The 13227-nt window shown below is 37.9% G+C and overlaps 2 protein-coding genes and 1 long non-coding RNA gene across 3 annotated transcripts in view; 1 reads left to right on the top strand and 2 right to left on the bottom strand.

Moving 5' to 3' along the window:
• LOC146396043 (uncharacterized) overlaps window positions 1-13227 on the top strand; it is a 152683-nt gene that overhangs the window by 55194 nt on the left and 84262 nt on the right. The gene's annotated exons all lie outside the window — the stretch shown is intronic.
• Window positions 1324-6724, bottom strand: ASNSD1 (asparagine synthetase domain containing 1). Its single transcript, XM_005672020.4, has 3 exons — window positions 5264-6724; window positions 4799-4980; window positions 1324-1674 (listed from the first exon to the last, which is right to left on the bottom strand). The coding sequence occupies exons 1-3, from the start codon at window positions 6722-6724 to the stop codon at window positions 1389-1391; spliced, it is 1929 nt and encodes a 642-aa protein (XP_005672077.1). The 3' UTR covers window positions 1324-1388.
• On the bottom strand, window positions 6600-11385 carry ASDURF (ASNSD1 upstream open reading frame). The gene is made up of 4 exons (XM_084999212.1): window positions 11186-11385; window positions 9195-9248; window positions 7714-7789; window positions 6600-6816 (listed from the first exon to the last, which is right to left on the bottom strand). The coding sequence occupies exons 1-4, from the start codon at window positions 11273-11275 to the stop codon at window positions 6746-6748; spliced, it is 291 nt and encodes a 96-aa protein (XP_084855338.1). The 5' UTR covers window positions 11276-11385; the 3' UTR covers window positions 6600-6745.

Below are 13227 nucleotides of genomic sequence, written 5' to 3'. Positions count from 1 at the left end.
TCTCATCACTGTCTGGGGGCAGAATTTCTCTTACTCCAACATGTCATTATTTTAGTTGCTGTGGAGGTAGTGAATGTTAGTAAATTTCTAATTACTTTTCCAGGGCAAGGGATGTCAGTAAGTCACTGCCTTCTTTAAGAGATTTGCATGTTTGCTCTTACAAAGTATGAACAATGTGTGTCAATTTTTCTACATGAAAGTATTTTGTTCCACATACCAGATGGTTTGTTCTGAGTGGGATCTTGGGAAAGACTATCCCTTTAAGCATTAACATAGAACTTCATTCCAGAGTTTATGGGATGAAGCAGCATGTAAACTAAAAAATCAGGCCCCCTGCAGAGTTAAAAAAAAAAACAAAACCCAAACCTAAAAAACATGCACACAGGATATCCTGATAGAGCAGGTGACCTAGATGCCCTCCAGAGATTCCATTGATTGAATTAATGCATGTAAAGTTCATAGATAGTGCCTGGCATGTCTTCAGTATTAAACTATACTACTATTATGAAAATTATTATATTCAATCCTGGGCTGCTGGACTAACTTCTTAGTTCGATATACTCCTCATATGAGTGTTGACTTAGTGCTCAGGACCACAGACAGTTGAAGTTCTCTGCTTTTTGGGTAGAGGGTTCAAAGTTATTCAGGTAATATCTAAATCTGGTTTGAACATTACATGGGCCACAGAAGAAATTCAGGGCATGTGAAAATCAGGAAGTGTTGGGATACAGAGACCAGCGAGAGGCATAGCCTTTTTGATGGGTAGATGAACATGTTTCTCTTTCTAGTGGCAAGGAGGAAAGGATGGCTGCATGTACAAGTAAGTTAGGTGCTGGAAAGTGGAGCAGCTCTTGGCTTGATGACTTTAAATTTTCTCTGTGAAAAGCCCAGGTCACGAGCAGAGAATGCGGAAAAGAGAGGGAGATTCAAGATTTGTGGGACAGAAGACTATTCAAAACAGTCTTCAAACATTCTCAGAGTGGGACAATGAGCTGCCTAAAAAGATGTACCACGTATTTGCTCAGGTGTGAACCTCAGACTAAACTGTTTAGCTTCTTTAAACCTTAGTTCTCTATGTCAACAACAATAACAAATTGAATTATTTCTGGATGTAGCTACTACCATGAAGAGAGTCAGTAAAAGCTGCCTTCTTTTAGTGTTGCTGGTGGGACATTACCACGTAAGAGTTCAAAACAATGTTAAGTCACAGTTTAAAATATTCAAGCATAATCTCTTTCTCCAGAGTGTCAATTTGATTAAAGTGCTTGTATTAAATTACAAAGTTAAGTAAAAATTCATGTAATAAACTTGAAAACCACGTTATACAATAATAAAGCAGTAGAGTGTTTTATTTTTTAAAACAATAAATGTTGTTACACTGTGGAATATTACAATTGAATCTCTTCTTCAATAGAAAGGTTTTCTAAAGAAATGACTTGGAGCCTTCCACATTTATCAGATGCCTTCTCATTATTCTTTTCCATTTTTGCAATTCTGGATCCAAATTGCATAGCCCGTTTTGGCAGAAGAGCAGAGGTTGTTAGACCAAGTTCCATTGCTGCAAGACGCAAAATTAGCTTTTCACCAATTCCACGGGGTAAAGTCAAGTTTGCTTTTTCCCAAACTGGTAGGGAATTTAGAAAGGAGACAACATTTTCATCCAGGAAAGGAAATCTAAAATAAAAAGTATAACCACTATTTAAAAAAATTCAATCTGTTGTGATTACTTCTTTTGCATTTTACTCAATGCTAAAATTTACAGTATAAATTCACTTTTTAGGGTACTATTTTTCTAAATTAAAAATACTGTAGTTATTTATGCAATTTTACAGCTAAAATTTAATCACATTTACAAAGCATTTCATAACACCTAATTTAATACATATGCTAAAATATAAATAAATTTTCCCTCAATAGATAAATAAAGCCTAAGATGTCAAGAAATAATTTCAAATTGTTTCACAAGATATCTTTGGGGATGCTTTGAAAACAACATGGCCTTTAGTCAGTTATTCAATCTGCCCGTGCTTTATATGTCTAAAGAAACTGAACTTTAGGGATACAAAACATGGAAGGGTTCTACTATATCCTGAACTTGCAAAATATTTACTTATAGTAAACCTTTATGGTATCGAAATTGTCTCACTACATTTAAACTGTTTAAATGGTGACAAACTGGTGTAACAGGACAAAGTATTAGATTAAAAAAAAAAAAAAAAAAAAAGGAGTTCCCTGCTGACCTAGTGGTTAAGTACTCAGCATTGTCACTGCTGTGGCTGAAGTGTCTTCCCTGGCCTTGTGAACTTTTCTATGCTGTGGGCACAGCCAAAAAAAAAAAAAAAAAAAAAAAACCAACAACCAAAAAAACCCCCAAACAAACAATAAAAACCCTTTCTGTCCTTTTGCCTGCCCTAATTTCCTACCAAATTCTGTTCCTTTTTTTTTTGTTTAAGATTAGGAGTTCCCGTCATGGCTCAGTGGTTAACGAATCCGACTAGGAACCATGAGGTTGTGGGTTCAGTCCCTGGCCTTGCTCAAGTGGGTTGCGGATCTGGCATTGCTGTGAGCTGTGGTGTAGGTCGCAGACGCGGCTCGGATCCCACATTGCTGTGGCTGTGGCTGTGGCTGGTGGCTACAGCTCTGATTAGACCCCTAGCCTGGGAACCTCCATATGCCACGGGTGTGGCCCTAAAAAGCAAAATAAATAAATAAATAAATAAGTTAAATTAAAAAAAGAAAAAAAAAAGATACTCTAATACCATCCCCCCCACCAGTTCCTTAAAATGCAATATAATTACACTAGTATTTCAATTTCATTACATTTTATTCTAGCTTAAGTAGAGAGGCTAGAAGGGTAAAGGCATTTGTTATACAGAATATTTTATTAAAATGAATTAGTTATAAAAGCAAATTTAAACAGAGAAGCTAATGAATAGATTACAGTTGACTATGTATGCCAAAATCCATAATGAATTGGTTTAGATCTAGCTACATTTGCTAAATCACAATTCTGTATTAGCTGTTTTAAACATTGTTCATTTTCATTTCTACCCAAGGGTATCATATGGAGGTCTGTAGAATTAATTGCTTTTACTAAATAAAATAAATCCCCATTTCTCTGAACTAGCTGAAATGGAGGACTGAATTTCTCTTTCTCTCTCTCATACACATACACCCTTCAAAAGGAAAACATTTTACATACTTTGTATTGCGACATTACTTATTATTTATTTCTTTTATAATGAAATTTTGAAAATTATGATAATTTTACATGTCAGAACTGGTAACTCAGGAATGACATAGTAGACAAGACAAGAAACAACACAGTCTCAGATTGAGAGTATGACTATGTTCCAATTCCCACAAAACTTAACGTGGACTCCTTGCTCTTGCATGCTTATACCCTTGTTATGAAACTACCACTTAATAAATTAACCAATTTGAAGAAATTTCTGCTTTTTATAGTTAAATGACACATCTTTTATCCATGATGCTTTAAGACGCTGTATTCAAGTACTTGTTCATTGTCATCAGAAATATGTTGTAGGTAAACACAAACTCTTAAGATTTAAAAAAAGAACCGGAGTTCCTGCTGTGGAGCAAAGGGATGGACGGTATCTTGGGAGTGCTGGGTCAAAGGTTCAATCCCTGTCCCAGCACAGTGGGTTAAAGATCTGGCATTGCCGCAGCTGCCGTTTAGGTCGTGACTGTGGCTCAGATCTGATCCCTGCCCAGGGAACTCCATATGCTGTAGGGAGGCCGAAAATGGGAAAAATGTATATGTATATATACAAAAAATGTATACACACACACACACATGCATGAAAGTACCTTGGTCTCTCAAAGTTTTAGGTAATCTGCAACATACAACTAAATTGTGTTTAAAAAAACATGTAACCTAGGGGAATCCAGTACTGGAACCACTTAATCAGTATGGCTCCACACAGGCATACCCTGTTTTATTGTACTTCAGAGACATTGTGTTTTTTAGTTGTTTTTTTTAAAACAAATTGAAGGTTTATGGCAACTCTGCATCAAACAAGTCTTTTGGTGATGCCATTTTTCCAGCAGCATTTGTTCATTTCCTGTCTGTGTCACATTTTTAGAAATTTTCATATTTCAAAGTTTTTCATTTTTATACTTATGGTGATATGTATATCAGTGATCTTTGAGGTTACCATTGTGACTGCCTTTTGTATTTTTAAATTTAGGTATATGTATTTTTTTAAGATACAATGCTATTGCATACTTAATAGATTACAGTATAAGGTAAACATGACTTGTCTGCACTGGAAACCAGAAAATCTGTATGACTTGCTTTATTACAGTGGTTTGGAATTGAACCTGCAATATCTCCAGGTAGGCCGGTATGTACAGGGATGTCTAAAGGACAAAGTCAGGCTATATGACACTGGAGAAAAAACCTTGGGAATGGGATTATGCCCTTACTGGAGGGAAAGTAAACATTAAAAAACAAAAAGCCCTTTAAATACCTTCTCTCAGTATATCACTATCTTACTTTTAGTCTTTTTCACTGTAGTCTTAAAAACAATCATGTCATTGTATCATCTTTGAAAATTACTGAAAAGCCATTTCTTGGAGAACGAGTTCTGAAAAAAAGTTCTTCTGGCTCCCCAGCTTTGCTTCTGACTGACGTGCTTATAATATAAAGCCAAGATATTGTTGCTGTTGTTATTCATTTGAGCAAGTATCCAAAGAAAAAGGAACCTAAAAATCTCTTTTACAATCTATTGTTTTTATGAAAATACCCAACAATCCTGAGATAGATAAGAATTACCTTGCTTCTTTTCCATGATCACCAATAACCCTGTCATCACGACCAAGATTTCTAGAAGAAATTCGACCCAGTTCCATCTCGATTTCCTTATTCAATCCTTCTAACCCGTGTTTCTGGAAGCGGACACGATGACGAGAATAACCGCCAAGTTGCTCATCTGCACCAATTCCAGTAAGTACTACCTATAAAGGTTTAAAGAAATCCATTTAAAACACGTTATCTATTATACAGTAAGGAAAATAAAGAAGATAAGTGCTTCAAAAACTATAATCCTCAAGGTAACATTTTCATAGAAAAACCACAAGGCAAAGTCATAAAATAGCAAAATATGCCCAATTTTTAAAGAATCACATACACTGTATGGTAGCTTAAATCCAACTAAAATATGCAGTGTTCTTGCAACTTAAATGATCAAAGGGTCAAAATGAGGTGTCAGAAATTCTGAGAAGAAATACCGTGTCATACCTTTGCTCTGCTCTGATAGTGTTTTGCTTCATCCTGGGTCACTAACCAACCAACTCCGCCAGAAGCAAACCAGACAGCACAGCCAATGCTATCATCCAACACTGTATCCAAGGGCTGAACTAAATGGGATATTCGAGTCCTTCTGAATTTTTGCAGTTCTTCCAGAGAAACATTAATTTCAACAAAATTCCAAACCCGGGAAGGGTTGGCAGCTTGTAGTTCCCTCAGTCCTGTTCTTCCTGTGATTCGATCTGGCACGTTGAATTGTTCATCAGGACTAGCAGAAGCAGCTGCGAGAGCATTTTTAGAGGATTCCTCAGGAGGTATTTCATAATGATTTTTCTGTTTTTTCCCTTCTTTGTTAAAATGAGTTGGTGTGCTCTTTTCTTTCATTATGAAAGCCACATTAAGAAGATCAATTGGCTCATCTAAAGGAATATGACGGTCAGCAAGGGCTGCAATAACCATGGAATCAACACCACCAGAAAACAGGATTGCAACATTTGCTTTCCTATTATTAGTTTTCAGAACTTCACTTGGTGAGAGGTTTTCATCCCTAGGTAAACACAATACACGTCTCTTGACTGCAGCACTCAGGACATCAATGAACTGCTGAACTACTTCGTTCATGTGCCCATCAGTAAGAAAGACCTTCAGGGTCTCTCTTGGTGGGATGCTGGAAATGCCACTGCAATGGATTTCAAATGGAGCTTGTGGCAGCATCATATTTAAAGGAACAACCGGTTCTTTAAGATAAAGTTTGGCTTCATTTTCTACCACTGACACAAATGTTGGTAAGTCTGCTGAAATGAGAGTCAGGCTCCCAGCACATTCTTTGATAACATTATTCCCAGCGTTATATTTCCAAGGATACAATTTTAAAACAACAGATTTGGAAATGGAAGCAGACAGGAGATCAATTCTGAAAATTCCAGATGCTGGAACTTCTTGCCACTGATTAACCACTCCAGACGTTTGGGTGGCAACTGAAGAGAGGCAGAAACTCTTGCCCAAATTACTAAATTGCCAAAGCAAGCTACGACGACCAAAAAAATCCCTCCCAAACCATAAAGAATGACTAGATGCTTGATAATATATAAAAGACCAAGGACCTTGGACTTCTGAGAAGACTGACAAAATATCAGACTCATTCTTACAAGAGGAAAGATAATTAAACATTATTTGAGTGTCATTCTCTTCAGGTGCAACCTTTATTCCACCAAAGACTTCTCCATTCCACAGGAATACATTGCCTCTTTCATCTTCCACAGGCTGGGCTGTCAGCACGCCTCTTAAGTGAAGGACATGACCAGAAAATAAACAGTGATAGTCAGCATTAGACTTTAACAACTGTTTACTACTATTGGGTCCCCGCCGTTTAAGATTACATAGTAAATCCTCTTTCAAGTTTTTGCTGAAATGCTCAATGGAAAAGCTTACAGCACAACAAATGCCACACATTGCTATGTAAAATCAAGTGGACTATTTCTTGATCTTGGTCTTCTCTGAGTTTTCTGTTTCTTGATATTCTTTTCTCAGCTCATCTAATATATCTGTGGGGGAGGGGAGAAGAAATAATAAGTGAAATAAAAATTTCTGGACCTCTGCCTAGTTATTCATAGGGCAACACATGTGATTTACCAAGATCAAACCATTTGAGTATATGTACTGTGTCAGCTGGAATAATTTACAACAGACTTCTGGTAAAGAATGTTTATCTTTTAAAGAACTAGCTTGTTAAATGCTTATTTTGACATAAGCAGTGGGCTATGTACTTCATACATATGTACCATTTTATTTAAATCCCGTAAGACTTTGGAAATGATCCACTCAAAATTACAAGGGTAGAAAGTGATTGAACAGTACTTTATACCTAGATTTGTCTAAAACTCCAGAGTTTACATTAGCAATTATGCTAATACATCTTACGTTTTACTTGATTTCATTTGAAATCAAGGTTTTTTTTAGACTCATTTTGGAAGGCTAACTTGAAGAAAACCAAATCACTATATTAATTTTATTAATAGATATACCATTATCCAATTTTAAGATATATAGTTAAACATTCAGATATAGAAAGTGGGAGTTGCTGTTGTGGCTCAGTGGTTAATGAATCTGACTAGCATCCATGAAGACATAGGTTGGATCCGTGGCCTTGCTCAGTGGGTTAAGGATCTGGTGTTGCCGTGAGCTATGGTGTAGGTTGCAGATGCAGCTCGGATCCTGTGTTGCTGTGGCTGCGGTGTAGGCCAGCAGCTGTAGCTCTGATTCAACCCCTAGCCTGGGAACCTCCATATGCCACGGTGTAGCACTAAAAAGCAAAAACAAAATAAAACAAAACAAACAAAAAACAGATACAGACAGTGTAATTTAGGCACTATTATGAATTTCTACAGAAAGCCCACAAAAGAATTTCTCTGTGTTTCCACATAATATACCAAAAAACTTACTTTTGCTTTCAGAAAGCATTTCCGTTCGGTCTGCAAGAAAGAATATGTTGCTGTTCTGTTGCTGCCTATATACTTTCTGCAAAACATAATTTAGGCTAATATCATGATTTGATTTTAAAAGTAGCAGATGTCAAAACTCTGAACCCTATTATTGCTTATTCTTGGACTTCACTAACATATTCAGAACAATACTTTAGCAAATACGGACAAACAAAAGTCACCCATTATCCAACTATCTAGAAACTGCTACCATGGACACTGAGGTAAAACTCTTTCTCTGTGTATACTGTAACACCACTGTTACACCATTTTTCTTTTGTAATATTACAATTTATTTGGTCAGTCCTCAAGTTTCAGGTGTTACCAATTTTTCACCATTATAAATCAATGTTGTGATGCACTCCCATGTTTTTTTGTTTGTTTGTTTGTTTTAATTTTTTTTTTTTTGCCTTTTCTGGGGCCGCTTCCACGGCATATGGAGGTTCCCAGGCTAGGGGTCCAATCGGAGCTGTTGTCGCTGGCCTACGCCACAGCCATAGCAACGTGGGATCTGAGCCATGTCTGTGACTCACACCACAGCACATGGCAACACTGAATCCTTAATCCACTGAGTAAGGCCAGGGATCGAACCTGCAACCCCATGGTTCCTAATTGGATTCATTAACCACTGAGCCACAACGGGAACTCCACTCCCATAGTTTTTTTTTTCCTAAGTATCAATTCCTATCAATAGAACTGCTGTATCAAAGTGTTACATAGTTTTAAAACTTTGGTACATTCTGCCAACTTGCCCTCTAGAAAGTTTGTATGAATTGTACCCTAACTTCTAATATTCCACAAATGACCATATCAGAAATGTCTAACCTGTCAGTTACCAAATAATTTTTAAAATGTTTTAAAGGGTTCAAATCATTCTTCCTTACCTTCAAAATATAATTTTTGGCAAGTATAACTACACATGAAGCAGTAGCTTGATTGTTTATAAATACATTAATAGAAATGGTGTTAAACAACAACAATAAAAGATTTGGAAGCTTTCTGTAAAAAACTCAGGGAAGGGGAAGAGGAAGCATTTATCCTTTTTTTAAAAAAAATAATTATCTACATTCACTTAAAGGACTAGTTTCTTATCTTTTTAGTATATTTAAATAAAGTTCATTTCAAAAGAAAACACCAAATTCAAGTATAAAACAAAGACTATTAGTGATTACAGCTCCAAGATAAAATAATTAGTATCACTTTGTTCAAAGGTAATGTCAATTGCATATTATGGGGAAAAGATATCATCAACTATGATTAATATATAGACATCCATATATGATACATATACACTTTTCACTTTTGCAATTTAACTAAAAAGATGCTGAAATCTTATAAATTTTGACATAAATCTTATATATAGTTCTTATAACTTTTATATAAGCTAATGAGATATAATCAAACCCTCTGGCATACTGTTCAGAATAATTCTAATAACTTACCCTGTTCTTCTTTAGGTTAGAAAGTTCATCCACAATAATTTTTTGTTCTTTAATCTATTGAAATAAAGAAGATTTTCTTAAATCAGAAGTTAGCAAAGTATGCTCACTGAGGGACCTTTAAAATTAAAAAGATGTGATAAGGGGCTAAAATGTACTGATTGTCCAAATGGACAGTCGGTGAATATATAGATTGTTTTCAACAACAGTGTGTGTGGTGGTGCAAGTGTGGGAAAATTGGGGGAAGAAAGAGTGATCAGACTTGCCAGGTGTTAGATGGCCCCTTGGACCCAGATAGGATATTGGCAACCAGCATTCATATTCAGGGAACAGCCACAGTTACTAAACAAGGTTTATACCTTTTATTTAAAAGTGACAATATGAAATAAAAACATAATTGCACCAAAACCCAAAAGCAATACCATTTTTTTCAATGATTTCACTTAAGTTGTATTTTAACTTTCTTGAAAAATACCAAATGGAATGTGGGGTGGGGTCACTTCTCCCAACCTCATCCCTCTATACCAATGCTTTTCATGACTTATGTCCTAAATGGTGTGGCCACACATTCAGACTAAGCAAGCAGTAGTAAATGCCCTACCGGGGGGGTTGGGGGTGGGGGGCAGTACAACCTATCACTTTTCCTCTCTGCTTTACTCCTCTCTGTATCTCAAAAGCTAGCACAGATGCTGTCACTGTTGAACTAGGTCTCACTTTTTATTAGTAAGAGAAGGTTCAATCAGTAATGGTAGTTATTTTGTGAACAGGACTGATTACATAGTATCACTAAAGCCTCTAAAAGGAGATCCTGTATGATCTTTGCCAGACCTTAAACACCTCAGGGATATATCACACATCAGTATAAGTGGTGAGCTATGGTGATAAAGGGACATCTTTGAAGTGGGCCTTAAATGTTAACCTGATAGGACTTTGTAATGGACTTAAGGGGTGGCTCCCAGATTACTGGCACAGACAGGTGGATAGTTGGTGGTGATATTTTCTGAGGCACAGGATATCAGCAGCAGCTCTAGGGTGGGCAGTATTTCTTCCCTTGTGCAGCAGGTTAAAGATCCAGCGTTATCACTGGAGTGGCCTGGGTTGCTGCTGAAGCACAGGTTTGATCACTGGCCTGGGAACAAACTTCAACATGCCCCCAAGCTCAACAGTATGTAGAAAACCTGGAGTTCCTGTCGTGGCGCAGTGGTTAACGAATCCGACTAGAAACCATGAGGTTGTGGGTTCGATCCCTGGCCTTGCTCAGTGGGTTAAGGATCTGGTGTTGTCATGAGCTGTGATGTAAGTCAGAGGAGGCTTGGATCCCATTGCTGTGGCTGTAGTGTAGGCCGGTGTCTACAGCTCCAATTAGACCCCTAGCCTGGGAACCTCCATATGCCGCTTGTGCGGCCCTAGAAAAGGCAAAAAGACAAAAAAAAAAAAAAAAAAGAGTATATAGAAAACTCAACCATAAATCTCAAAGACATTATGCTGTGTGAGAGAAGCCAATCTTAGAATGACATATGCTATGATTTCATCTACATGATGTTCCCTAAAGGACAAAACTGTTCTGTCATCGGCAGCAGATCAGGCTGCGGCCAGAGCTTCTAGGTGGGGGAAAGCATGGCTATAAAGGGAGTCTCTTGGGGTAATGGAACAGTTCTGTATCCCAATAGTGGTAGTCAAACAAATTTATACATGTGCTAGATTTACAGAAAAGGAAAAAGGTAAATTTTATTGTATAAGGGCTTTTAAAATGACTTAAAAATTTGGGGTTTAAAAAACCCAAAAAACAAAACCACCCAACTAAACCTCCACCCTACTGCTATCTGGGACTAATCTCGGGGCAAGTTTCACGATCTCCCTTTAACTGTAGCTGTCAATGCAGCCCAGTCCGGCAAAGCCGAAATCGGACCACACGGCCACAGTGGATCTTCTCTGAGGACGAATAGCACCCTGTCCCGCGCCTGGGGGCCTTGTCACCTCGTCCCCACACTCACCTTGCGGCTTAGATCTTCCTTTTGAGGGGTCGAGTTGTCAGTGGAGACCAGCCCTGCGCCGTCCTCGTGTTGAACGCCCGGGCTAGGCATCTCCACGGAGCATCAAATACCTGGATGCGCGGCCCGGACAGCGACCCAGCAGTGCGCAGCCTACACCCCCCGAGCGTGTGCTATCCCAGCGGCTCCAGCCCCTCCCTTTCCGTCCGGTGAGTCCTACCAAAGGCTTCCACGCGCTCACTGGAACGCCTGCGCAGTCCGAGCGGGCCTTGGAGCAGTTGCGCGCGTGCGCTCAGATTATTAGCAAGCACGAGAGCAGAGCCTTGTTGTGAAACCTGAGAGGTTTCTGAACTGTCCCCCTAGCGGATAAGAAGTTGAAACACTCTCATAGCCTCGTTACGATTCGGCATCCAGTAGACTGTGAGTTACAGGCGCCTCCCAGTGGTAAATGTGAAGAATAGACGAGCATTCGAAATGCTACTTAATATTTATTATCTAGGCAAGAATATGAAGCTATACACAGATTTAAGAGATACGTTGTTGGTAATAGAACTGTACAGCCTTGATAAAGCTTTTGTTAACTTGTTACTAAGGTTAAAAGATAAATACTGGATTCACAGTTAAATATGAATTTCAGATAAATGAGTAATTTTTAATATAGGTATACTCATGCAATAGTCACAACCTTACTCCTATGAGAAAAATCATCCAAAATTGGCAAGAGATTACCAGGTTTTCTTTCATAGCTTTTCTGGCTTTGACTTTCTATTGACTGGGCTTTTTTTTTTTTAGGGGCCGCACCCACGCATATGGAGGTTCCTAGGCTGGGGGTCAGCTGGAGCAACAGCAATGCCAGATCCTAGCAGCGTCTGGGATCAACACCACAGCTCACTGGCAACCCCAGATCCCCATCCACTGAGCGAGGCCAGGGATTGAACTGCATCCTCATGGATAACAGTCATATTTGTTTCTGCTGTACCACAAGGGAACTCCTGACCAGGCTATTTTATAATTCTGCTAAGGCAGAGGTTAACTGGTAGATTTTTGTGTGACAGATAATGCAAATAATTTCTGTCTGATGGGCCAGATAACCCCACAGGTTGTGACTTATTCTGCAAGATATTAACCAGTTTGCATCTAACTCTGCAGTGTTTTTAAATTAATATATGTCTGCTTTCTCATAAACTCTTTGAATTGGTTTTAACTTCGTGTTCCCTCATTTAACAAAACTCTGATAAATGTTCATTTTATATTTGCACAAGAAACATGGCTTTCTGTTTTTGAAAATTATACTTTAATTTTGGAAATCTTAAGTTTTTACAGAGACACCCAAATGGACTCATATAATAGAACCAAACTTTATGATCAAGAAAGCATACTTCATGGGTGGTTTAAACCCAGGAATATATTAACTGTCTTACAGTTAATCCAAAGTGGTTATAGAACTAAGTTTACTGTCTGTTTTTACTTTTTACTGAATTTTTAAAACTTTGTTTTTGTTTCTGATTGATGCATGGCTAAGTTATTTCACATGGATAGCAATGATTGGGAATTTGGTTTTATGGCCTAACCATTTGGTGATACCTGCTAGGTGATGAAGATCTAATTTCTTTTAGAAATGAGATGACAAAGAATCCAGGTTTTTAGTATTTTTCTTTTTTTATATTAAAGTATAGTTGATTTTAGATGTTGTGCCAGTTTCTACTGTACAGCAAAGTGACCCAGGCATATGTATATATACATTCTTTTTCTCGTATTATCTTCCATTATGTTCTGTCCCAAGAGACTGGATATAGTTCCCTGTGCTATACAGTAGGTCCTCCTTGCTTATCTGTTATAAATGTAATAGCTTGCATCTACTAACTCCAAACTCTCCATCCATCCCACTCTCTCCCCCTCCCCCATGGCAACCACAAGTCTGTTCTCTATGTCTGTGAGTCTGTTTTGTAGATAGTCCCATTTGTGCCATATTTTGTTTATTTATTTATTTATTTATTGCTTTTTAGGGCTGCACCTGTGGCATATGGAAGTTCCCAGGAGAGGGG

Source organism: Sus scrofa, chromosome 15 (assembly GCF_054392235.1).
Source record: "Sus scrofa isolate SSC_HxYL_T2T_F1_AM1 chromosome 15, Sscrofa_HxYL_maternal_Yorkshire_Landrace_v2.0, whole genome shotgun sequence".
NCBI classification, from domain to species: domain Eukaryota; kingdom Metazoa; phylum Chordata; class Mammalia; order Artiodactyla; family Suidae; genus Sus; species Sus scrofa.
Note: the sequence above shows the minus strand (reverse complement) of the source record. Positions and strands in the feature narration are given on the sequence as shown.